The 27,811-nt window shown below is 38.8% G+C and overlaps 1 protein-coding gene across 1 annotated transcript in view; it reads right to left on the bottom strand.

The window, feature by feature from the left end:
• Positions 1 to 6,013: 6,013 nt before the first annotated feature.
• The window catches only part of FAM171A1 (family with sequence similarity 171 member A1), an 85,357-nt gene continuing 63,559 nt past the window's right edge, over positions 6,014 to 27,811 (bottom strand). The window contains exons 5-8 of the mRNA XM_062494613.1: positions 25,264 to 25,440; positions 11,465 to 11,581; positions 8,943 to 9,057; positions 6,014 to 8,317 (exon numbers count right to left, since the gene is read on the bottom strand). Of these exons, the coding sequence (XP_062350597.1) occupies positions 6,613 to 8,317; positions 8,943 to 9,057; positions 11,465 to 11,581; positions 25,264 to 25,440 (2,114 nt within the window). The 3' untranslated portion in view covers positions 6,014 to 6,612. The remainder of the gene's footprint in view (positions 8,318 to 8,942; positions 9,058 to 11,464; positions 11,582 to 25,263; positions 25,441 to 27,811) is intronic.

The following is a 27,811-nucleotide window of genomic DNA, read 5'->3' as shown; positions in this document are numbered from 1 at the left end:
TAAAAAATACTTAGTATCAGAGCCAACAATTAAATAATTATTACAAATATATACATATTTCACATTTTTATGTCTACTTTTATTCTGAGACCCTTCTCAAACTATGTATGTGAATGAGAATTATTGGTGGCATATCTTTTGATAAAAAATGTTGACACAGGTACTGCAGGAGCTCTGACTGATACTCAGCAATTACTTCTGCCCATCCAATCTCCAAATCAATCCAATTTACTCCCCTCAACTCTGCAATCAGCTCTCCCACTAGCCTTTTACACTTCCTCCTATCAATGTGCCTGCTGTTTCATTGTTTGTAGGGAGGCTGCAGGTACAGCCAAGAAGCTTTATTTCCCTCATTCAGGAAGAAGGGAGCAATAGATACATTAATTATTCTTTATCTCTTTGACCATTTCAGTAGCTTTTCCAAAATGAAAGTTTTTCGAGTTTTCTTTTAGTCTGCTTCAGATAGTTCTTTATCCACAAAGAAAAAAAGAATTCTTTCCTGTGACAGATGTGCTTTCTGGGTGGTTAGAAGCAGATTAATAGCACGGTTCAGGATGAACACCTATGGCACGGAGAACTACACTGAATTAAGAAGTGTCTCATAGACAGTGTCTTCCCTGTGAAGACAATGGAAAAACAGATTCTTATTATAACACTTCAATTTCTATGCAGAGTTTTTTTTATATTTTACTGCAAGATTTTATTCTTCAGATTTTTACAACTTTGCAAAAAGGAAAAGACTCTGTCAAGTGTGCAAGAACTGCAGAGTAACTTACTTAAAATATAGATACTAGACAAGCTTTAATCACAGAATTTATGCATCAGGTCTAGGCAAGAAGGCAAGTGTGAATAAATCCCATGGAAGTTGGAGGTACAGCAGAAACTCAGCATCAAGCATGGTTTTGACCCTGCAATGTCAGACCACAAGGACAATTAAGTTAATTGATACAAGCCTTTATGGGCTCTCATGCCGGTTCTTCCAGTCTGGGCAAGCGACCTTCACTTTGCCATTGCTTGAAGTTGAAATGCTAAAACCAGTATTTAAGCCTGCTTTTATAGTAAGTGCACTTATGTACATACATGTGAATGTGTATCCATGCATGTGTGTGTTCACACACACACACTTACGTTAGTATACTTTCAAGGATTTCAAGGACTGAAAAGACCAATCCAGCTGTCAAGACAAATACATTTCTCATTGGGGGAACCTGGCTATCATGTTTTGCTTTTCATTTTTATTGTGTTTTTTAATGCAGGATTGCAAGGTGTTAAATACAAGTTAGAGCAAATGACATAGATAGAAAAAAGCTTGCCCTTGCCAATACCTACCTAAAAGTACCTTTACTGGAAACTCTAATCTTACGGTGTCACACTGTATGTCCCATTGATGCGTGGCCTCACAGCATGACACAAAACTGAAAGCAGAATTAGGGAGTTTGGTTTAGAGAAGAGGCATTCCTTGAAGAGAGGAGAGAGAAGCCAAAGCCTATAGCTTCTCTCATCCCCCAGCTTTTTAAACTTCCTACAACCACTAAATCAGCAAAACCCTTTAAAAAACAGTGCATGTAGCAGGACCAATTTAAAGAAGTTCTTTCAGTTTTGATGCTGAACCTCTTTTGCAGACATTCCTTTGAAAGTGGGATTTCTCATCTCAAAGCATTATTTTAAGCACCATTTCCTCCCTTTATAATACAAGACTGTCGGGAGCATTCCTCAGTTGGGTTTATTGATGAGGCTGTCCTTCTAGTCATGTGAACACAAAGTCTTCTACAGAATTACAGAAATAACCTGTAAACAAGTATTTCATTTGTACCTCCCTGTTGTCATCACATTTTTCCTTCCCCTTGGCTGTAAGTTTCTAAGACAGAATAGCTATTTAGTGATCAAACAAACTAACTGGCACTGTTCATCCCTAGAAGAAAAGCACATCAATAAAACAAGAAATACTTAAACGATAACAGACCAGGTGCCACAGCTTGCAAAATAATTACCTGTGGATACCAGATGATTACAGCTGAAAAGAACTAGATACCCTTTCTGTTATTACTGACAAATAGAAGACAGTACCTGGTCTCAATTTAACAGCTGGAATTACATGAGTAAATGTAATAAAAAATGCTCCCCTATTCTGAAAATTGTACTTGACAGCTGCCTATTTGTTCACCTGAAACTCCAATCCCAACTGTTTTGGAATGGAAATGAAAATAGCAGGTATTATGAAAATACAGTGTATGTACGTATCTGTCATAGCATATGATACAGTGTAATATTATATATATCATAAATCATGCGTGAGTGTATATATATATACTATATATATATATATATATATATATATATATATGTACACAAACCTGACGGTTTGTCTGTAAACAAAGGAAAAGAATAATTGAGTTGCTCCTGTTTTTCTCAACTTTGGAAACAGTAGTTAAATTTAGTTTTATTTTAATCTAAATCTAAGGTGCTGTTCACAAGGCAGAATACAGAGCCATCGGTGATGATACATTTTGATTTGAATGGAGATGTCATAAGCTGAATATTCCCCTGGCAAAGAGTCTGGGCAAGGTCTCTCAGATGACAGGGATCTCTGCACTTGGACTGACAGCAGGCCCAGGAAACAACTGATTATCCTGTGCCAGCTGCCTGCTGGTGTTACTGAAATTGTTAACTGTGCTTGTATTGAAATGATAAACTGCTTCACACACAGCACCTCTGGAGAAGCAGTTCACCACCAGGTGGCAGATACCACAACTTGAATTTCAAATGCTAAAGCGACCAAACAGCAGCACTGATTCAGAAAAACCTGATCTGACACACATGTATTTTAGAAAAGTAAGCAGACACTCTTCTCCTCTGACCAAGTCCAAGGGTGCACTGCATGGACCCTACCATGCTCCAAGTTACAGACTACTGATAGTTGATTACTGTGCTATAATTAATTCCTGGATGAACTCCTGTTAAGAAAAAAAAAGCATCTTTTTGATTCACTACAGACCTTCCTAGAGTAAGTATCTCATCCAACACTTGCTCATTTATACCTGTACTGTTCTATAGGCTAAACCCTACATAGGACATTGGATGTTATACCAATTTCAAACATACTGGTCCAGAATAGTGAGATAAAATTGTCCTTGAGAGCATTCATGGATAGGAGGAAAGACAGAAAATGAAAATATTGCCAAGGTATTTCAGGAGTGCTTAATTCACTGTACTAAAGCTACTCAGTCCTCCCTGTAACAAAGAAAAGCATTATGAGCAATTTCCAAATGCTGGGCCTTCCTGTGTAATCTGTTCATCACAGATCAGTCCCACAAGTTTGTACAATTTGTCTAACATGTTAGATTGCAAGTGCTGAGGCAGGAACCAGTTTTTGCCCCTGTATTTGTAGAGGGTTTAGCATGCTGGTACGCTGACAAAGCTCTTAATCGAATAATAATAGGTCATTATCACAGTAAGTCAAGGTGCTTTACAGATAGTTTAATAAGCTTTGAGAAGCAAGTGTTTGAGCAGGAACAAAGTGAGAGCTAGGGGACAACCATAAAGTGAATGGACTCTTAATGAGTATATTAACTCCAAACAGTGCTAACATTTCAGTGAGTTTGTGATATAAATGAACCTGAAAATTTGTTTCTAGTATTTTTTTAAGACAAACATATTTTCATTATTTTTGGCAGCTTTGTCATTACAAACTTGCATTTTCCCCCCTGCTAGCCTCTGCCATCATAAAATAAGAAAACAATTGCTTTTCTAGGTTATCTTCTACACGGACTTGGAGCTGCTGATGCCAAGACCTATTCAAGTTATACTTTGCTCTCTGTGTTTTATAAGCTTTATTAGTACTTGCTTCACTGTGCAACGGCAATATATAAGCAAGAAAATTTCTTTGTATTTACTGATGTATCTTCCTCAGTAAGTATTGGAAAATTAAAGCATGGGATTTACCACTGGACTTTTACATTAGGCACAGCATACTCTAATCTTAACCTGTTACCTGATCTGCACTAACTCTGTTCCAGTTTTATTTACCATATGGCCCAGGTATGGATGTAGGGAAATACTTTTCATAAACTATCCATTTTGCAAAATTAAACTATCACACCAATTTAAAAAATGCTACTTTAAAGAAGATTTGAACATACCCACATTGTATTTGTTCAAGTATATTTGCTGTGTAAGGATCACAAATCAAATGAAGTGTTTTGAACATAAAACCAACACAATTAAAGAAACAAACCACTGCAATTTAATAGCAACAATCTCACTTTACAAGATAGCAACAATGGAAACTTTGCAAAGGAATGTGAAAAAAGAACAGAATTAAAATGACAGATTTAAGACAACAGAAAACTTGAAATTAAATAGCACAATAATTCTAGTATGCGGAAATTTTATTCAGAATGGTTATTTATGCAGCATTCTGACTTAGTAAGTGACACTGTATTACCAGCACTTACTGACATCTGATAAATACTAGGCCCTTAAAGTAGTATTTTTCTGTTCAGTGACCTTACACAAACTGACAATAAGTAACCCAGAGCCCAAAACCAGTTTACAGGCGGTCAGTACGAAATTCCTAAACAGAAGAGGAAAGGACCTGGCACATACACAATGAGTAAAATGCAACTTAGTGCTAATATGGTGATTTCAATATTCAATGCACTCCACAATATTTTAGATTCCTTTTACAACATATACCACTTTCAAACATAAACCAAAGCAAAAAGTGATCTGGCTTTGTGGATGGAAATGAGCACTGACCTGGGAACTAGGAAATCAGGATTCAACTCCTGGCTAGAGATCAAGTTCCCAGGCAAGATACACAGTAAGATGGAAATTACAAGACTCTCTTTCTATGAAAACCTTGAAATTTACTGAAAAGAAAGCAACGAATGTGGGTTAGGGCTTATTATTACAAATTAAATAGGAACTATATAGCACTTAAATCACTTTGGAGATTACTTATGAACTTTAGTAAGCATGACTGCTAATCTGCATAGAAATAACTGAATGAAACATGATAAACTGAATGTATACAAAGGATTCCACAAAAGCGGAAGTCACATACTTCCTCTTCGTTGAACCCAATTCATGAAAAAGTGAGGAGAGTGCAGTAAGTGTGAAATCTCAGAAACCTACAGGAAGCTCAGAAAGAAAACTGGCCCACAGAAAGTGTGGCTCCACAGGGAATTTTGGTGATATCAGGATTTCATTTCTAATGTCTTCAGTGATACTCAAGCAAATCATTATGTATTTATCAGGATACAGAGGATACTTTTCTGAACAGGGGTCTAAATTTTAGTATTGACTTAAGCTCATGAGATCTGCAAAAGAAAGTAAGTCACACAAGCATAAATATGCACAGGAAAATAAAACCAAAGTATTTTTCTTTTTAAATAACATAAAATAATGTGATAACCACTAACAGAGGAAAAAATCCACAAAGATACTTTTTGCAGTTTATTTTCAGTTATAATTTTTGGATAACCAAGCAGCTCTGTATGGAAAAAGCACAGAAGAGCAATTCTGGCACTTTTGGATAGTATATTTGTTTTTCCCCCAAACTTTTCTAGACACATTCAGTCCACTGGCTCGGTTGACAGTCCACTTTATATGAGCATGATTAGCTCCTGTGATTCCAGAGGAAACTAACAATATATACAGTCAATGAAACTATCTTCTTGGCTACTCTGGGCCCTTTAAAATGTCTTCTAAGTCTATCCTGGCTAAACAGAATCCACAATATACATGATAGCTACAGAATACACTGTACTGAAATGAGAAATGCTTAGCACAAAATGGGACTCTTGGCATGCAGCTTAAAATAAAAGGTAGAAGTTCAGAAGTTTATAAAATCTCAAATGGGGTCAATTAAAAGGACTTAGCAAAAGAAGGGACTGTTCATTGTTACTGTAAAAAAGGCACTTTGAGAAAATGGTACCAGAATTAGAGGAATCTCAGTTGACACAAAGTTCAGTTTGGTTTCATAAAAAGGCTTCAATGCTAAGGGATGCTACTCAAGTTTCCTGCAGTTGTACATTAAAATAAATTGCTGAGTAGTTTATAATAAAGGACATAAAATGTTTACAACCAACTTGTAAAATTAAGAAAAGCATAGTATAAGCAAAGTATTACTAAAAGCAGCAATGCATAGCCTTTCATTGAGATAATGCACAATTTTGGACACTGTGTGTCAAACTCCTGTTTTTAAGATACTTTCAGTAGCATTATCAACACAAAATTGGCCTACAAAACAAAAGCTTTACCAGCTCCCATTCATAAGGAGATTGAGGTCATAAACCAACCAAAACAATTTGTCAGTATTTTCAACATCCTGGATGACCAATATCAAGTATATGGAATAACAATCACACTCTTTGTTCAGCTACCTCACTGGAGGCAGCTGTTAAATCAGAGGAATGATTTTAACTTTTTTCTAACATTTACACAGTAATGCATTTAAGTTCTTTCAAATGTTGCGCACCACAGTTTGTTTTTCTCTTTTCTCTCCACAACATAAAAAAAAAAAGAAAAAAAGAAAAAATATCAAGCACTTCCACAGAAAGGATATTTGGCAATTTTATACTCCACTGAAGGGTGGATTTTCACAATAGCTCACTTTAGATTGAAAGTCATTAGTGGTCTTTCCTCTCGTTTCTGCCAAGGACTCTTCTTATCTTCACCTTGGTCATCTTCCTCATCCTCCTCATCTTCATCATCATCATCTTGAATGGATGTTCCATGTTCAGGACTAGTTAATGGCTCTGGTTTGGTATCCACAGTTCTGGTTTCCTCTTGCAGGCTGGGCAGCTGCACACCACTTCTCTTACTGGTGCCTTCTAGGAGGCATCGCAGAGCATTGTCCTCGGGGCTACAGACTGCTGTTCCACACTCGCTGCCACTTTGGTCCATATCATCCAAGTACACAAGCTGTGTGTAAGCTGTGCTATCTGAAACCTTCCTCTCTCTCTGCTGGTGCTCCTGTACTGGGGGGTGACTCTGTGGTGCAGACAGATGATCTCCTCTTCCCTTTCGGGCAGATTTCGGTTCATTCATATCAACACCAGAGTCCAAACTGGCATCGTTACTCCCGTTCCTACCAGCTCTTTGGAGATCAATGTATGAATGTCTAACATGAGCATTTGAACGCCCATCTAGAGAAACAAACCATGCTCGAGGATGAGGCAATGGCTTTCCACCTCCTAATTCCATCAAAGCTTTTTCTGTAAGAAGCTGCACTTCACTATTCATCTGAGCCAGGGATGCATCGTTAAGAGAGGCAGGAATGGAAATAGATTCAGACATGGAAGCATTTTGCTGACTCCACTCAGCTGCACCTGCATCTTGCAAATGCTGCTGAGATATTGCTTGGGATGCCAACTGCTGGGGCTGCAGCTGCTGGGCAGGGTGTGGGAAAAGCCGTGCGTGAGGGTTAGGAAGCTCAGCCTGAAGCCTTTCTAGATCTATCTGCTGGTCAGCTGGGACAACCAGGGGCTGGCTAACAAAAGGGTGCTCTCCAGGCAGCTTCATGTAATGCCCTGGGATGACCAGTGCAGGCAAAACCTTTCTGTAAACACTGTCATTGACTTGGTCAACAGAATTGCAGCAGATTAACTGACCTGGTCGAGGGAAAGACGTAGGTCTTTCAAGGTGATCAACTGAACGAGACATCATACAATCAGTAGGTCTGCAGTCCAGCAGCTCTTTTTCAGGGGCTGAAGGTATGGGGTATATTTGTTCCTGAACATTATATTTACTTCCAGTAGCAATATGGTTCATAGATACTTGAATTTCTCTCTCTTGCTTTTCAAATAAAGGCTGAGACAGCATAGCATTGTAACTTCTCCTATACTCATCTTTGATAGGGGACTCATAGCCTTCAGCTGTTTCTGTAGATTTTCTTGTCTTTAGAGGAAAACTATCTGCTGACTTGTGGTAGTCTTTTCTTAGAGACCCACTGGGAGTCAGGTCATCCAAGGAAATTCTGCTCTTGTCTTTCTCCTTGTCAGAGAGCAGTTCCTCTCGGGAGCTAAACTCCTGCGAAGTACTGAAGGAGTGTTTGAGCATAGGTGTATGCATATCTGCTTCTCCAGTAGGTGATACCATCTCCATGTGGACAGCACTGATTAATTCCTTTGCCCCTGAGTTTTCAGTGTGTCCATTGCTAGCAACGGACAATCCACCTGGAAATTCTGACTCACGACGTGAAAATATTAAATTTATATGGGACATTGAGGTTGCTTGATCCTTCTTAGAAGTGTCCAGTGCTGTTGAAAGTTGCAGTTTCTTATGATGCTGACGTGGTCTTAGGCATTTCCTTCTATAAAAGCCAGCAACAAAAGAAGTTATACATTTATGACTGCTGTACACAGAAACAAGAGAAGCAAGTGTGTCTTAACAGAAGATTTTTAAGCAGTGATTAGTATTAGGGGAATTGAACTTTTATTACATAATCTAAAAATTAAAAGCTTATTCCAGCAGCAAAGATAAAATTAAAGAATTACTAGTGTCATTTGGGAAATATCTCAAGTACCAATTACAAACTGGAGTAAATGTCTAGAGAAGGCCAGTATAAAAATCACTTATAATAGTAGGCATTTGCTGATAATTTAACATTCATTTTAATACAGCACCAATAGAAAGATCATTTGCAAATGCTAACAGGTACAGAGATCTTGAACCTACGCCCATGTTTGATAGGAAGTTACATGAGAACACAGGTACAGATGTGTGTGATTTACTCAACTACCATCCTCCCAAAGGCAGGGATTTATATGCTGCATGTAACCAGGAACACGGGAAATTTGATCTCACTGTTTCTTTCAAGTGTTTGCTTGCCTTTTTTCCCCCAGGAGAATGTTTCAGTATAAATTTTTTCAATTTCATAAACACAAAAAAACTTGTATTTTCAACATGAACTAAGTGACCATGATGGTGAATCTTACCTGCAATAGTACAGAAGCAGACACAGCAAGACTAGAAGTATGAGAGCCATCCCTCCTAAAATTGCCAAAAGAAACATTGTATGATAGCTGGTAATGTCGTGTGTTACAATGGGACCTGGAAGACCAGAAAAGAGAATTTAGACCAGTAATAATCTCTAAATAGGAAGAGGAACAACAGTTGAACAAGGAGAGGGACACCTTCCCTTATTATGAGAATGCTAAGCAACACTGCTGCTTATATCCCTGGTGCCTACCAAGCAGACCATCTCTGGAGAAGGGAGCAAGTTGTGGAGAAAGCAGTTAAATTTCAATAGGAGCATGCATCAGTGAATGCTGCTTTCCAGCTCCTAATGCTGACACAGTGTGCCAAAGCTCTCCCCACTAAAGAAAATCCATGTGAGCATCTCCCAGCACAGTAATGCCTAAGGAAAACACTGTGGGCAACAACTGCTCTTCAACATCTGTGGCTCCTCACACCAAACAGTACAGACACTGCAGTACAGGATTCGCTGGAAGATGTGCTGGTGCTCTGAAGCTTAGATCAAGCCAAGCCAAGCAGATCTTCAGTAGCTTTAATTAACAGGCCACTAGTGAAACAGTGCTGTAACTCCAGATTTAAATAATGCTTAGTACATGTTCTAACACACAAAGGAATGCACATGTGGACAACATCTGTTCACAATTATGCATGTGTGACCCAGTTGGTTTGTAAAATCCTTATGACGATATTGAAATAAAGACCCAAATTTTCATCTGCTGGCAAGGAGGTACCAGCACCAGCTGGCAGACTAACATGCATGTAACTGTGAAGGAGAGCAAACTTGGCCAACTTGGAGAGTCTACGTCATAAGGTTTGCAAAAATTCATCTGTGTATCTTGAGTGGTCTGTAGAGCCACTGCTAGGAAAACAAAGATAATTTTTGTCCATTTTTGAGGTAAGAAATCAAATAGATTCAATTAGGAGATAAAATATGCAAAAATACATTAACTCATCAAAAAGAACATACATATAGTGCATTTGGGAAATCTAAATATTTATACATTCTGGCCCACCTCTACCATTACATAATTGATTTTACTGTTGCTTTAGGACATTAAGCAAAAAAGAAGACAAGATAAACCACTGGAATTTTTCATGAAAATGTTCCCATTGCAATAAAGTTTTAGGAACTCAGATCTAGCCCTAGAGGGAAGAAAAAGTAAAATACAAGTAAAAACTGCCATACAAGGTAAATCAATAGGTCAAATAAGCCGTCTCCTGTTAAGAGTTACAGGCCTTGTAACCTCAAAGTTACAAGCACAATTCCATGACTAGTGTAACTTCCTTGCAATCTGGGACAGAGCTGTACTGGGAAATGTTTGGCTCAGAGCAATTGCTTTCTCTTCAAGAACAATTATTTTGTAAAATTCCATTAAATTCAATATGATAGCTTATTCAGATCTGCACCTGTCTCTAAATTCTGTTCACCAATGAATCAGCTGAATATCCCAGCATTTAATATCTATCATTTAATAGAACCTCCAATGAAAAACTTGCATATTATGAAACAACATTATATGTATGAGTAGACTTTAAAACCTGTCCTCTTGTAAAAGTATGTTTTGTTGGTTATATTTAGTTTATTGAGTTTGCACAGCCAAGACAAGCATGTTTTCATTTGTACTGGATTAGGTTTTTAGCTGGAAAACCTAATAAAGATAATCTGTAAGGAGTTCTGGGTTTTTTTTTGGTTTTTTAATTGGCTGACTGGTACTTTTATGCACAGAGGTATCTCAGATTATTGGTGGCTGAAGATATAATACCAAGAAACCTGAGGCAGCCACAGACAGAAAAAAAGGAAGTGTAAGTTGCAGCATTAATAATCTCCAAAGCACTTCTAATTAATACCTATTTCAAAGCCATTTTTTACAGTTATGCCAAGAGGCTTGCAGATGGCAACCAGTCAGCTTTGTAGTAATGCCACTCTTCTATCTGATGTGCCTCCTAGAACTTCTAAGCTAAGTTACTCACAGTGTAAATTAATCAGTCACCAAGATGATGCAAAGCATAACACAGGGCAAAATGGGCATCTTGAGAGCAAAAGGAAAAAAGTATCATTCAATCAATCAATAAATCAGTCCATACATACATCAGTATGTCTCTAGCCCAGGATAATGCTGGTGTTAGGTGAATCCCTATCTCTGTGAGTTTCTGTACAGAAACTTCACAGCACCAACACACTGATGCTATTACTGCCATCATTTTCTAGCAATGGCTGTACCAGGAAGTGGTGACACAAATGCATCAAAGCAAGAACACTTTGAAATATTCCCCACTGAAATGATGCAGATATTTTGAGCGCCAGGGTTGCCCCACACAATCCTGAAAAGATTTTAGCCTTTTACTTTCAGATTTCTAGTAATTCATTATTGATGAAGCTGTGGCATCTCAGATGAGGTAATTCTGAAAAAATATAAACATTATATATGAATAAATAATTACCCAATGCTGCAAATACCAATAAAATCCAATTCCACTTTACCTGGGATAGTAGGTGACATAGCTGCGACCCAGTAGCCCAGCTGAGGTGCAATGTAAGTCCAAGTCAACTGATTTCCTTCTTGTTGTACAATGCCCAAACTACTCTTCAGCCATGTCCCTGTAAATGTAGAAGTTGTAGGAAGATGTTACAGATATTCACACATTCCTCTGCAAACAAGAGGAAAATCAAGCATTAACAAAACCTATCCATGTGCAGTGGGATTGTGTGTTGCTGTGAAGTGGGAAGTTGTGCCTTCTGGTCACTGGCACTTGAGAGTGCCCATGGCTTTCTCAGAAGCAAAAAAAAAAATCCCAAACCCAAAACCTTTAAGATTAAATAAAATGAGTAAATCTTCAAAACCTATTAAAAGAAAACATTTACTGTCATACTGGGTTGCCCTATTTTGAAGATCGATATTCCTGAAGTTGATTATATGTAGGCAGCTCACTTAAAAAATGTAGTTCAAGAGACATCACATCTCTCAGACCACACTTGAGTTCTACACACCACCCTTCTACCAGCCCTGGCTGTCAACTTCCAGAAGGCAGAGGAAAATGTTTCCTCAAAATGATTTTCCTATACAAAAAGCAAGCTTAGCTACTGCCAATGACTAGAGTTACATGGCACCATCACTGTGATTAACTCTGTTTATCTGTGTAACACCCCCAGGAATACTGTTTGGTAACAGATGATTTTTTAAAACACGTTTCTCAAAAGAAACAAAATAACTTTTTTTTGTTTTTTAGAATTATGATAATTCCAAAATACGTAAGACTAACAATTTTAAAGCAATGTGTTTAAATTCGTGTAATTCTTGAGTAGTCCAGATTGAAAATCTGCACTAGTTGAGAGTTTTTCTACTTCCTGAAGATTACTTTTATTCCAAGAGTTGGGTTATGAAAACCTTTACAACTGAACTAGCTGAATGCCTTTTTGTAATTCATTAGGACCCCTGATTCTGCGGTTCTTACCTTAGTTTCTGATGTAATAAATGCCCAGAATGTCTTCTAGACTGCTCCTGTATTCATCATCTTTGAACGAAACACACAACTACTGGCCTTGACATGGAGAGCCATCACTGAGAGGCCACGCCTGGTGCCAGGTAATGTTTCCCAAAACTGCAGTCCTGGCTTGCCACCTCCAGTGGGTGCCATAATAGAGGGCTTGGCCTCCTTAAGTCCTCACATATTTTGGTGGCCACTAGCAGGATGCTGATCTGTGTACAGAGAAGGGATAAATCCCTCTGCATTTCTGTAGAGCAGTTCTTTATTTCTGTGCTGAAGGGGGAAGAATGCTGTATTTCCCTTACTCAGCTTCAAATGCTCACTTGAAAGGCAAGCTGCATCATGTACTTGTGATTCCCCTTCCTTTAAGTAAGTCTCCTGTTTGTAATTCCCAAAATGGTGCTTTTCATCAGATGTCACTTAGGATTAAGCAACACCATTTTGGATGACAGTCATCTGAATACTCAGCAGTGAGTATAGAACACACAGAAGAGGTGCTGGGTTTGTTGTTTGTGTAATACATGAAAGATCCTGATGATTTCTTCTTGTGCTCCTTAGATTATCCACCTGTGCAAACCCTCTTCTGAGTATTTATTTCCTTCCTGCTACTGATTTTTCCTAATGCCAGACCACTGTCTTAGGCTAGTAATAACCCCACCTGAATAAAGTGAAAGGTTTAGAAGAATACATGGTTGAGAGGATTTCTAGACCTAGGTGACTACTACTGCCAAATGTCAACTGTATTTGCAACCAAACTGAATTTGTGGGCAACAGGGAAAAGAAATTACTGATGTAATTATCAGTTTTCCAGGTATCATTTCCAGTCTGTAGAGGGTAGCAGTAATCTGTTATTTCATAAAGAAAGTCACACAGGACAAGTAATTTTGATTTACAGTACTAAAAGGACCAAAACCTATGTACACAGATTTGCATATGTGGCATTCATAACTGCTGTAGCAGAACATATTGATGTAGTCACTCATTTACCCGTCTTAGGGAGACATTTTCAGGAAAAACAGAATGGAATTGTCCAAAGTTATGTGTGAAGTTTCTGGAAAATCTAGGAAAAGAGATTTCTTTTTCTCCACTAACATGGCCACTAACCCTTCAGATTTTCTATCCATGTACTTTCAGGGAAGACGTTATACTAATAACTAAACTGAACATAACTAATGAACGTAACTAACATAACTAATAACTGAAGGTGAAAAATAGCCCTTAAGGTCACAAATTGTTTTTAACTTGTCTCTAAAATGTCATTTGATTAAAAAATTCTGTAACCTTGAACCTTGTAATTTTTCTTTTCCTACAAGATCTGGATGATGAGAATAAGCACCAGTATTGAAATGTACAACAATGTAAAATAAAACTTTAACAGAGATATAAAGTGCTGATTAAACAAAAAAGGACCTGGGTGATGAATACATCGAGTTTCCCGTATTTTTCTTATCATCTCTAAGCCCTTTAAATTCACACAAGCAGATGTATGTCATTTGGCCAAGTTCAGTACCTTCGGTGTCTATTTCTACAGCTGCCTCCTCGAGCAGAAGCTACTCCTGATGCCTGCACTAGGGGGAACTTGTGTCCAGCCTGCCTTACCCGCACGGAACGCCGTCCTGCTGCCTCCCGAGAAGCCTTTTGCCCGGTAATACTCTGTGAAATGCAGCGATCAAGGAGCTCCGAGAGGCTGCAGGCTTATTGCCACGAGCAGAGCTCTGGTGCTGTCCTGCCAAACCAACAGCAGCCCGGGATATACGGGAATCCTTATTTGCAATGGAAGCAAACAAGAGTCTACTGCACAAGCCTCAGGCAGGTTTCACCCTAGTCTGCTGCTCACTTGGTTCACCCGTTCTTGCTAACCACTGGACATACTCCAGGACACGTGCTGATCTGCATAAACTAAGGAAAAATGTAATTCCCTCTCTCTGTTATGGATAGTTGAGAATTTCAAATGCATAAAAGATATATCTAATATTGGTCATCTTTAAACAAAAGTGATGCAGCTTTTGTTGACCATACCTTACAAATTGAAAATAGCAACTTTTAAATGGCTCTGTCCCAAGTTCCTTCATCAGGATGACACCAACTGTAGATTCTTATGAATCATGAGCACAAAATCTCATTGTCAGCCTACTGGAGTTAGTGCCAATGTAAGTGCAGATGACTATGACATAAGGCTGTGGGAAAAACCTTTCAGTAGTGGTGAGTAAAAACCCCCAGAATTCTCCAGTTCCAGTATGTTGATCATTGCCAGAAAGTTCTCCGCTTCCCTTGTTATCATTGGTTGCTTTTTGCTGCAATAATTTTAATATTCCTAATCGCCCTTCTTTACTGGACCCCTCCCTAAATTCCACCCCAATTCCTCCCCTCTTCCAAGTTTACAACTACCCCTGCCATGCCCTAACACTTGCTTTTTGCCATTTTGCCCTCATGCATGGATCAAGTCTCCCTGTACTGTCTTTCCCAGTTCGTTCAGTACAAACTGTTCCGTTTGCTGTTTGTTATTTTCTAGCATTAAAGTTTTTTAATTCCGAACAGTTGGGTCAGATTTTCCTTCTGTATAAAATCATCGAGTTCAGTGCAGCCACCGACCCTAATAGCTGGGCAGCGTCGGAGACTACATCAGCCCTTTTTTAATACTTTTATTGTCTAACACTCCAGTGCTAAATTTGCCTCTTAAACTTCACCATCTCTTACCAGTAGTCCACTAATAAAACAGAGCATCCTCCCACACCATGAGATGAAGAAAGTGAAGAACTCCATCCTCTACAACAGCAGCAACAAAATAAGTTTGAGTGGAAACAGCTGAAAACATGAAGTCCTGTATTGTTTCTTTTGTGATCACATAGCTGAAAGCCAACCTAGCATTAGTGGAGGGAACTGACATACCTCCAGTATTCTGCAAATCCATCAGCATTTCCAGATCTCTTATATTTCATCTTTTATACGTTCTAATTTCCTGGCTGCTTTTCAAGTATCATTAAACAAGCAGTGTTCTTGCAGCTCCTTACAAGCAATACCTTGCTGTAATGACTAATGCTGGACCTTCCATTGAGCAAAACCCAATTGCCTGGTAGTGACTGGCTGTGCTCCCACCATTTCACAATGCCTTACGTGACCAAGAGTTCACTGCTGTGCAGCCTTGAGAACGAATTCCCTATCCTGCCTCAGATTCCTCCTTGGAGTGGAAAACAAGATGCTTTCCTGTTCTAAAAATGAAGCTAATTATCCTCTATGTCCTCACACACTTGCTGCTGTCACCAAGGAGGAGACTGGGGCAGTCAGTAAAGAACTTTGTCCAATTTTCTATCCATTCCTATGCAGTAGCCTGCAAATGGAAGATCAAGCAGCATTGATTCTTTCTGTGCTGTCAGGATTAAAACTGCAGAACTAAACAGGAGGATTTAGAAGGGAAGAGAGGTCTTACTTCCCTGTATGCTGTGTTCTAATAATTTAATTTTTTGTTTTCCAAATATCCTGTAACATGTACTTCTCCCCCCCACCTAAGTCAGCAAAATCAATGCCCTTCACTGGTTATTAATATTTACACTTAATTTGTAAGCACTATTAAGTAACAAGCAATACAGGATTATTATAAAAACCCCCAAACCAGTAAAAAGAGCTGGATGTAATGGAAGTGATCATTTTTGTTCAAGACTGTGTTGTTCCAAAGAAAACTTGTCAATGCCTCTTTGGAGCAGAAACAGCAAGCTCAGTATAGTTTGTAAGCACTGCTTGGTTTGGGCGAATTCACCATTAATTCTTAAAGATTTTCTCGTGCTTCATGGAAAACTTCTATATATAGAGACATTCTTGCTTAGAGATCATTTTTACATTTCTCTTCCTCTTTTTCCTCTCTTACTGCTCAGTGGAGCCAACACACTGATCCAAGAGTCAAGTCAGGGGAGCTGTCTCCTGGCTGAAACTAACAGCACGGGCAGAACCTAGACACTTAACGCTTTTCTCACCAAAATTATATTGCCTGTTGGAATAAATGATATAATTTAACAAATTTGTTGTTCATTCTTTCTTTTGAAGCATCTACCCATCACTTTCATATACGGAGCTCAAAAGTAAGGTAAGAGAACATAGCAAATATAAAAATCAGAGAACTTTAAAGACACACAAATCAAAAAATGATCAGATAAAGAAAGCTGATGTCCATCTGACTGCAAAAATATCAGAGAAGTTCAAATTTCAGCAGAGCAGGAGAGAGAAATTCTGCTAGAGAGAAGCATCTTAATACTTTGCAGTAACTTTGTGATAAACATGCTTATTTATCTCTGGCAGCTTTTTGGACTTGCCAGAGGGGGGTTATCATGAGCAAATTTAACAGCAAATGGTTTTCACATTAAATCCCTATTTCAAGACACGTTCAGCATTGAACACCTTTTTGTAATTTCATTTGGCTCACTTCTGAATCAGACTGAAAAATGGCACTTTCAGCAAGAAGACTGCCCAGATGGGCAGCTATTGCAGAGAAGCCATTGAAGAACAACTATTCTAGACTATCTGCACAATCAGGTCACTGCAGGTATGGCTGGTTTGCCCAGAAAAGAGACATCCTGTTGTCTTCAAAGACATCAACTGTTTGATGTGACAGCTTGCTGGAACCAGGCAGCACAAATAGATCTGCTTCCATAGTCTAGATACACGATGCCCGAGTAAGACATTGCTTCCCTACTTTAAAGCTAGAATTCATTGTTTTAAATTGATCTGTAGTGAAATCCAGGGATTTGTATGTCCCTCTGGGTTCCACGTGTCACTGTGTATGCTGACAATCCCAATCCTGTTCCAGCTCAAGGAAATGGCAAACTTCCCGTGGGCCTTTGTGAGGCAGGAGTGCCCCACAGCACCATCTGCTCTAGGCAGAGATGCACGGGACTCTTGCTACAGCCCAGAAGAAGGGAGACAACCTCCCCTCCTGCAATTTGGCTGTGGGGGCCACTCTCTTGCTGGCACCCAGCACAGAGCTTGCCTCTCTCTCTGGAAGAACGTGTAATGGTGCTTGCTTCAGGTTTAACTTCCCAAGATGAGCATTTCCGAGCCTTCCAGATCACTGCTGCAGGGACCTCTGCTGACTTTGTTCTTTCTATCGCTGACCAAAACAGTTCTAGTAAATGACTGTCAGATGAGTGTGCTGCAGCCAGCAGCTTTCCCCAAGGACAGTCATAAAGCCTAAATATTGCTTATGTTTAAATATATGGTAGCTATGGTGGTTTATTTCCATAAATTACTTTTACATGTGAGCTTTGGTCAAAAATTCTTCCACTGATCAAATACTGTTTGCTTTTCATTTTGTTTCTTTTAAATGATCATCCAATCCCACTCAAGCAGGGAACCAAAACCATGTTATTTACAACATGAATTATCAGCATCCAAGAGGTTTGACAAATAAGAGGATTTAATTAGTAAGAGAGCAAATTAAATATAATCCCATTATATGAATTTATTTTTAGTTGCAAGATTATCTTCCCTGGACAAAGCACTTTGGAAAGAAAAGAACGGTACTTTTAATTGTACTTCTTAATAGCATAGATGTTTTAAATAAATATTCCTTAATGAAAAGTGTTTTTCTTTCAGCGTGGATCTTTTTTTGTGCTGTCTACAATGTCTCATAAGATTGCCCTGCTTAGGCAGAGATTCATGGTTATACAGAGACAAATGTGTCAAAAGGAATGAAGCAGGTTGTTATCAGACAGTGTAGGACAGCAAAGGATATTCAAAATATACTACAAGTGCTTCTAGAAGTAATTCATTTAGACACTGCAAATGGCAGCATTATTATGAAGAGTTAATCAAGGGCAAGTTTGTGAAAAGAACTTCCTAAATCATGTTATGACATACATAAATTGTAGCTTTTCATTCTACCAGTTGAAAGCTGCTTATCAGATTTCTTCTTCCAATTGAAAATCACCTCTAATCTGCATCAGGAAGGGAAGTTTTACTAGAGAGGGATGGGATTTTTGGTTTTACTTTTGTTCATTTTCTAAAAAGCTAAAAGCCTAAAATGGAAGTAGAAAATTCCTTCCCGAATATTGGTGGAGCTTACTCTCCTCCTCACCCTCCCCCCAATACACATGGGTTTAAAAATTCATAGTATTTAAGTTAATATTACAATTTTGTTTTCAGGGTTGCTAGGCAACATCAAAAAATAAACGTCCTTGCTCTGAGAGCCCATACTCTTATTATTCTTCCACTCTCACTGAATTTGTTACACAACCCTTCCAGGGCTAAATCTTGCTCCTGTTCTAGTAGCACCACCATTATTTTGTTAACTAAAAGGGAAATGCTTTTACCATCATACCTTGAAGATTTTGGCAAGGAAATCTATGCATTCGATTTATTGTTTGTATCTGAGAAGCTCTGTGGGTTTTTTCATATCTTCCCATTTTTCCCCTTAAAACACTTAACAAATGAACACACTGGTTTTCATGATTTAATAATCTTAATTTTATCTGGGCAAAAGGTATTGTACACAGAGCTGGTCACATTGCTTTGGTCCCCTCACTATTTCCTTCCAGAATGCCAAAACAGAAGCGACTTATTGAAGAAAATTACTTCCATACATAATTACTAGTTAGTAATTGTATTTCAAAAGGAAAAGCTGATTTATGCCTGTTGGACCATCATCCTAGTTACTGGTATACATAAAAGATACTGCCTTCAGAATTTGCTTTACCACGTTATTAATCATATTCAGTCAGTTACTGACAAAAATATTAAAACAAGTAAAAAATAAAAGCACACACACAGAACACTGCATGCCTTTTCCTTCTTTCAGCCTCACATCACACTCACATTCAGTTTCTATTTTTCAAATGGCAAGTAGAAGCAGAGGCACACTGGGATGTAACATTGCAAGGCTGCAGAAGGAGGGGGTCCCAGGTCCTCAGTCTCTTCCAGCCCCATCCAGGCACTACCCACTCCTGCCTGGATTCCCACCAATCTCCAGGTCCTCTTCAACTGAGGCTGTTGCTCAAGCACAAAGGTCTTTTCTCCGTTTCTAAAGTTTTGATGCCTGCCTCTTCACACCTTCTTCTGCCATGGCTTCTATAGGTGGAGCTACAGGGCTACCTACATGATACTACATTATTAAAACCTACTCCCAGAAACCAGGGATCTGTTTCCAGTTTTGTTTCCTTGATTACATATTAGTAGACTATTTGCACAAAGATGCACCAAGATGCACTTTGGCACCAATATGATTCCTTCAATGTTCCCTTAAGCATCACCACCATGCCACACCTCATCCACTTTGCTATAAATACAACTCAGATGGTGTACAAGGTGGGCAGAGGATTAAACAATCTATTCATTCCCTTTCGTATGTGTAAGACACAACATCCATTTTCAAAACACATTAATAAATAAGCACAACTGTCTCCTGTGATCCTCTCCAGAGGAATCATGAAAGTGAGAACATACCTCAGTGAGCTACATTGTGAAGCGTCAGAGGAAGAGCTTCTTTTCCTTTCAATGCTGAGGTCTGTCTAATACTCTGAAATGGTATCTGCACCTATTATGTAGACATTGTACATAGTAAAAAGCTGGGTTTGGAGGCTGACATTTCTATGGCAACACACAAAATATTAAATTCTTTGAGAGCAGTTAGTTAAGAACCTGCATTCTTTAGTGTATTTAGTCTTTAACAGTAATTTAAGCTTTCCAGCTGAGATTAAAAAGGAAGTCAAAATCAAATTGTCAAGAAATTTTTAAACTACAGAAACAGCTTAACCTTGAACTTCTGTGGTTTTCACCCTTGCAAACCAATCTGCATATCACACTGAATCTGCTCTAGATCGTGTGTTCTAAGCTCAAACCTCTGGGGGTGAGGAATACGATTTCCTGAGCATGTACATTTCTCATGCATAGAAAACCTACTAAAACTCATGGAGAGTGTATGAAGTCCCAGCCCAGGGACTGCACGCACTCCAAATGCAGACCATCTCTCCAAGGTCAAAGGCACAAACTCACACCCAGTGTCAAATCAAGTGACAGGCTGTGAATGTTTCTGTTAAATTATTACATGGTTATGAATGCAGTGGCAGTCAGAAATTAATCAAATTCACAACAAAAAGAAATGTTTTCTTTTTAAACTATAAGGCAATATTTTCTTTTGGGTGGATTATCACTGCTATCACATGGGAAACTTTAATCCAAGACTTTTATAAATTATTTTATTTGCAAACAATGCACAGTGAACTAGACAGATAAATGTAGAGTAATCTGCTTACATTTTCTGCCTGACAGTAGCTGTAGGAGAGCTGAGGGAGTAGCTCTCTCCCTATAAACACTATGAACAAAAAACAAGCATCATTTCACCTCTATGAAACTGTAGTCAAGTTTAAGTAGGCACCAATACTGCTTACACGTAAGTATATCCTCATGACTTTTGAACATAGAAAACATTATCTTGATTTTGCTGAGGAAGGAACATCTGGAAATTCTGGTTCTACAAAAATCAATACAAATTTTACCACTGACAGCAGAATGTCACCCAGAAAAAAGCAAGTACCAGACCTTTAAATGCATTTAAAAATCTATTATGGCATTAAATGCAGTCAGAAAGCACCAACCAAGAAGAGCAGACTACATAAAGTATTGTTTTTTATGAAGTTATGAGGAGTTTCCCAAGATACTTTTCTCCATACTCTTGTCATGACTTTACATGAACACATGGCTGAAATTTCAGGCACTGGGGAAATGTCCTCCTCTGCAAAGAAGACAGTCATTTGAGGACAACAAGGTCACATCGAAGATGTACAACAATGAAGATGTACAAGTGTCTGGGGAGAAGGAAGAACAGAGACACAGTATTCCAAACTTCATTTACATGTTGCGCACAAGAAACAACATACTTTAAGGAGGATGAACAAAAAGGCTAAGGTTTAACCCTTCCTCTCCAGAGTCCTTTGCCACACAACTGAAAACAGTGTTGAAAATATTTTCCTATTATTTGATGGGAATAATTAACTAGCAGTTGCATCATATTAATACATTTCATCTTCATATTATGCACACTGGAATATTTGGTAGAATTTTAGAGTCTTTCATACAGTTCCAGATGTGGATCTAGAGGTACAACATAATGCCTTCATACCACATGGACTGAAACTGAGAATTGAAAATGGAGAATTCTGGACTTACAGTTTTGCTCACTGAATCCAATGAAAACCAGACACCTTAACGTAAAACATAAACTATTTGGGGGGGCGGGCTGAGGAGAATACAGCAGAACAAGTGCTGTGTTATTCAGTCCAGCTGGTGGGAGCTGAAGATGATGCAGGAGGCAGGAAGCTTCATTTCTACTGAGATCTGTGGTATTTCTGACTGAAGAGGACAAGGCTAGAAAGAAGTTTTGAACAGAAACTTGGTGTCCAAGAACAGAGAGATTATACAGTTGTAAATCCTAGCCGACATCAAGGCAAATACATACGGAAGAACTCATGATGCCAACCATCTGTTTACAGATAAAGAAAAAAAAATAATTTTTCAGCTCCCTCAGATTTTGAGAAATCCAACACAACACATGTTACGACAAAAAAAAAAACGCCCAAACCCCAGAAAACCCCACTGAGCACTCCTGATTATAGAAACGAGAATCCCTGTCTCTATGTCCACATCTTTTAAGTGCTGACTGTGAAATAAAACCGCTGCCCCACAGTAGTGTGAAACACAGGACATGAGTACGCCCACAGCATGGAGTAATTAAGTTGCATTTCAGCATGTCATGAAATGCATTTCAGGTAATGTCTCCATAACCTCGATGCATCTGTGTTTATTATTGCCACCACTCAGAAATGCTGTAGGATACAGTAGTGGACCAACACAAGAACAAGGTTACGTGTATTCGCTTGCCCTTAAAACATCTCCAGGGCACTGACAGCTGATCTTCATTCTATTAACTATTCAAAATGGAACTATTGCTTTAATTTTCTTGCTGTGCACACAAGGCAGTAGGTTTGTTTCATAATGAAAATTCTCATTTGGAACAGTATGAAATAGATGCAGCAGATTGTCTTGTTTTGATGTCAGCCTGTTTCTTCTGGCTGCTTGTTTCATCAGTGTCAGTGGAGCCACTCTCAGCCTTAAGCAGACTATGCTGCTTCTCCTGCTTCTCTCCCAGGGATAGAAAGCATGGTCATGAAAATACAGACTGTTTATAGTAAACATCCTAAAAAGCCATTAGTTATTTTTGGCTGCTATCAGATGCAAATACGCCTCATTTTTGTGGAAACTATGAAAATCTCTGCACTTACAGTCAGATTCCTCTGGGTTCATATTAGCTCATCATGAGCTCAGCAAAACATATGAGGTATTTATTAAGGATTAAAATATCTCTGTAAAATTTCCGTCACTTCTTCACGACCTCTGAAAGTGAAAAGTAGTTCTGCTTTCTAGAGCAGAAATTGTATTTCATGCAGTAATGAAGACAACCACAAGGACTCTAAACAAAAACAGTGGCTTGCACGAACAAGTGTCCACTGTAGTGCTAATCCATGAGAGAAGTGCTGTAAGCACCTGGTAAGACAGTCACAGTTTTTTATCTGTGCATTTACTCACTGTTCAGGTAAAAGCATGCACATTTATGCCATTGGAAATCTATTAAGCAGAGACTAAAACATAACCAGCACTGAGAAAAGCAGCCATGAAATGGAAGACAAAATCAGAATAATAAAGTTAGAGGTCCTGTCCTGACAACGCACCGATCCAGCAAAGCAAATGGGTTACAACAACTTATCTGCCAGCTGAGGATTTCTCCAGTATGGAGCCATCTCAGTCATTATCCATCCATCTCCCTTCACAGTCCAAGCACAACAGGGATGTGAAATTACAGGATACCATCATGATACATATGGCTAGTTTGACGGCCCTCAGGGTGTTAAAGTAGCTTGCACAAGGTAATGTGGCTGCTCTACTTATTAAATTAAGCTGCTCTAATTTAAATTGTTTGGGATGTGGCCAAAACTCTACTAGAACTGGCATGCTGCAGTCAGGACTTAAAATGCCTCTTTGTTCGACATCTTTGGTTGCACAGAAAGATGCTTACTTCAGCTGAAGTGTGAGCTGGAGCCTGAGCATATCATCTTCAATACCTTGCTCTCCACAGCTTTGTGAAGCTAAGTGGCCTGACAAAGATGCATTTTGTTTAGCAGTCCTCATGCCTTCTTCTCCCGACAACACAAGTACTCCAGTAGTTTGTCATAAATCAAACAAGGCTGGACTTGTCTCAAGATTGGGAGTCTCAAGCCTGCAACACTAATTAACTAACCAACCCCTATTGATCTACACTAATATATATACTGCATACAATAGGGTAACTAGCTCATTATATGCAAAATTAAAAACTGTATTCCATACTAAGAGAGAGCTTTTGTGGCCTCACTGCAGGGGCATGGAAATTTGGCCATAAATGAGAAAGTTCCATAATCAAAATAAGAACCATTTACTTGCAATGAGTAACTAGCAATGAGGCAGGCTGCAGCTCTAGCACAGCTGACAGGAAGGACTGGGGGAGGATTGCTTCTTATGGGGAAGGTAAAGTTCCCTGGGTTTTTTTGGGTTTTTTTTCAACAAGGGATAACAAAATAGTTGCTAGAGGAATTAATTATTCAGTTTCAGGAGGAATGTAGTGAAACGCATTGCCAGGTCAGGACAAGAGAAGTGGAATTTCCATAGTTAAGGGAAAAGCTAAATCCATTCACTGCACTCTTTTTCTACTACTCAAATTTGTATCATATTCAAATTCACTCTTCACTAAATCGTATTGCTTTACCCTTTAATACTGGCAACTTCTGACAGAAGATTCATAGGCATGCTGTTTGAAAATACACCATTTTTTTCAGCAAAGAGAGGCAGGTAATAAACAAAAACATTTCCCCCTTCACCTCTCCCTTCCTCCAACACGCTGCTTTCATGCTTGTTCCTCCACTTCCAGGTGTGATCATCAGCTAGCTCAAAACATTTGCTTGCAGGACAAACCCCCAGTGATTGTCTATACAGACCCATACTTCTGACTCCTTTTCCTCTCAGCACCTACCTTTCTCACCTTCCATTCTCCTTTTTCTTAACCATCTGGTAAATACTTCAGAAGGCACAATACAATAACTGAAGGGGGATCACCAAGATAAGATTTAGGCACTCCTTCACCAGTACAGCGTACCAGTTAGTAAAAAAATAAAGAAAATAAATTTTAAAAAGAGCCTAAAACATGTATTCCTGGGGAAAACTCCTGTTCATAATGGCAAACACTATTCCATAATACAAAAACAAATGCATTTTACAAATTTTACTTATTAGTCATTCTGTCCTTTCAAAATATTTCATGAATTTTATTTTTAAAAATTCATTTAAGTAATTTATATGTATTTTCCTGACATTATTAGCAAATCTCTAAGTGATTTACAAAAGAAGTCAGTACTAAATTTCTTATCTGGCAGGCAGGAAACAGAGGCTGAGCCAAGAGGGGGACTCAAGGTCAGACAGCTGGCTGCTGGCAAAGACAAGGCAAGTTTCCATTGCTACACATTTCCAATTCAATGTTGTAGTGAATATGTCTCTCTTTTTCTCAGTCTGTGGCTAAAATGCAGTTTTCTCAAGTTTCTAAATAAAACATTTAATAATTGAAAAATGATACTTTTACAAAAACTTTTGTTTAAAATTGGCACACAATGCTAAGATAAGTATATTTGCATATATACCATATATTACTTGATCAACAAAATTCAAGTGTCTCTTCTTTTAGATAGAAAACAAAAGCCATCTAGGGAGCCACAATGAGATGTTACCTACCAAATTTTTGGTCAAACCTCCATGCTGGAACGTGTGCATTGTGTTTCAGGTTGCTGTTTGCTGGCAGAGGCACTGTTACATAGATGGGGCCGTTGACAGGGACAGGGGTCCCATTGCTGCTGAGGAGGTGGACGCTGACGGCAGTGATGGGGGTGAGGTCATACCTGGTGCTGTTTCCTAACGAGAGAGTGAATGAACACTGTGACTACAGAATGCACAGAATTTAAGGGATACCTGTGTGGTTCAACACCACAGTACTGCATCAATGTAATTCTCAAGGAATGGTAGCAGCATTCATTGAACTCCCTGTCTCACTTTAAACAAACCAACCAGACAGCCAACAAACAACCCTCCCCCTGTCAAAAAGTGAAACCCAAGCCACAAAATTGAAGGAAGTTGTATATGGTCTACTTTTCACTTAATTTTGGAAAAATGCGAAGACAAAAAAACTATAGCGTAAAAATCTCCTGCATTTATTTTTATAAACCTGTATGAGTAACACATTTTCATGGCAAAAAAATTATAAGTCTTTAGTATGACTTCAAATGCCCATATTGTTAACTAATGAACACCAAAACAAACAGTGGCACCTCACAAATGACTGGTCACATGTTTGAGAATGCCAGGCTGCATTTCCTTTGGCCTTTTACTGAGAAGAACCATGCTAAATGGATTATTGGCATAAGCAATGTTATCTTCTTACCTAAGACAGTAATTATTCTTTGTTTAAACTGGATGCCAATCAATGTTGTATTTCAAGACAACATACTTCTAAAAAAGCATTATAACCCTTCAATGATTTAACCAAATGAATCAATGATAGAGATGAATATCCCAGATATGTGTAAACAGCTGAGAAAAACCCTCTTGAGTTTTAAAATCAAGATCTACAGCACAGAGCAATAGCAAAAAAGAGTAGTTCAAAATGGAAGAGATGGAGCTTCCAGTTTTGCAAGGAGCTTGAGCCCCACAGGCTGCAGCTGCTAAGATCACCATCCCTACTGCCTCTGTCCTGCTGGCTCCGGGGCTCTGTGGCTGCTCTTCCCGCCAGGGGGTGAAGCAGGGGGAAGGAAGAGGGATGCCTGGCTGGCAGAGATGGGGTACTGCCCCCACTGTAAGCCGGGTGCCTGGTTGCACACTGCCTGTGAGGGCATATTCACACCCAGCAGTAGTGGCACACCACGTGGCCTTGGGGTATCATCAGGTATCCCGGTGACAGTGCTCAACAGGATGAGTGCACTTCAGGGAATGGTGGGAAAGCATTGAGACCGTTATGATTTCTCATAACTTTGGTTAAATATCAAGGAATGGCCTTTGTTAAATTTGATGTCTCTGAGTAACAACTCACCAAATATAGACATCACCAGGAAAGGGGCTGGGGAAGTGGTAAAGTGAAGGGGGAAAAAAGGTGAAAAACCTTTGCCAAATTTTAAATTCTTTGCATTTTGCAAGACTGGTGAACTGAAGAAATGGAAAATAACCAGAAGTAATGTTGCATGTGGCTCATTTATGAAAGCATCTAGTTTGATGCACACTGCCCAGATTTCCAGGTGGGTGTGAGTGCTACACAGCTGATGTGCAAGGGACACACATGCTGCCTTCACTGACTGTATATGGAGGGGTAGATGCTGACCTTACAGAAGGATTAAAGCACTGAGGAAACAGGCACTCTGAAGGTGGCCATGTAGGAGAGACACAGAGCTAACAGGTTAAAAAAAGCCAAGTAGGATTTGAAAATTCAGCTAGGGTGTAGGGGAAGGTTGCCAGCCTACCTGCATCTGTAAACACAGGCTCCAATGGTGCACAATATTGTCCCCCCTAACACCTCAGAATACAGAACAGTGAGACATAGGAAGGAATTGGTGAGTGAAAAGTTGTTTCTTTATTCCTGATCTCTGCCGTGCACCTATAACTTCTGTCATATTGATGCCTGACCCCAGGACTTGGGCCACTAAGGTTCTCAGGCAGGTATCAGAAAAATTCCTCTTGCCAAGTACTGTATCTTGGTAACATTTTGTGTATACAAATTCCAAACGAAAAATGGTATAACTTCAGATTTGAGATTAATATAAAGGATTAAATAATGTTTTCTATTTTGCATCATTTTGATATTGAAAGTTTTGATTTTTTCTTTTATTACTGTCTTGATATAGCATCTATCTGTAAAAATTATGCTTCAGTCCCAAAAAAAGCATTCCGATGGTGAAACACAATTTTTAGTTAAGATGCACTAATACTTTGCTTAGCACTAGACTGATAAATTTGTATTAGAAGATGAAGAAATTTCCAAAATCCACCTGACCTCGAGCAAGAAGAAGTAATTTTCCAGTTTGCTACCCTGTTAATGCTCATTAAAAAGATAAAATGTTTCTCCTTTTTGTTGTGAAGGTGAATTAAAATCAATGCTTATGAAACTCTCACATCCTATAAAACTGATAAGCACACACGCACAAATTAAATGGGAATGGACTTCGATAAATGTCAGCTTTCATTTATTTCTTGTCATTTTTGACATCTGGTGACCTGTAAAAAGCTTTAAAAAGAATTA

Source organism: Cinclus cinclus, chromosome 1 (assembly GCF_963662255.1).
Source record: "Cinclus cinclus chromosome 1, bCinCin1.1, whole genome shotgun sequence".
In the NCBI taxonomy this organism is placed as follows: Eukaryota; Metazoa; Chordata; class Aves; order Passeriformes; family Cinclidae; genus Cinclus; species Cinclus cinclus.
This window is presented reverse-complemented; position numbering and strand designations above follow the sequence as displayed.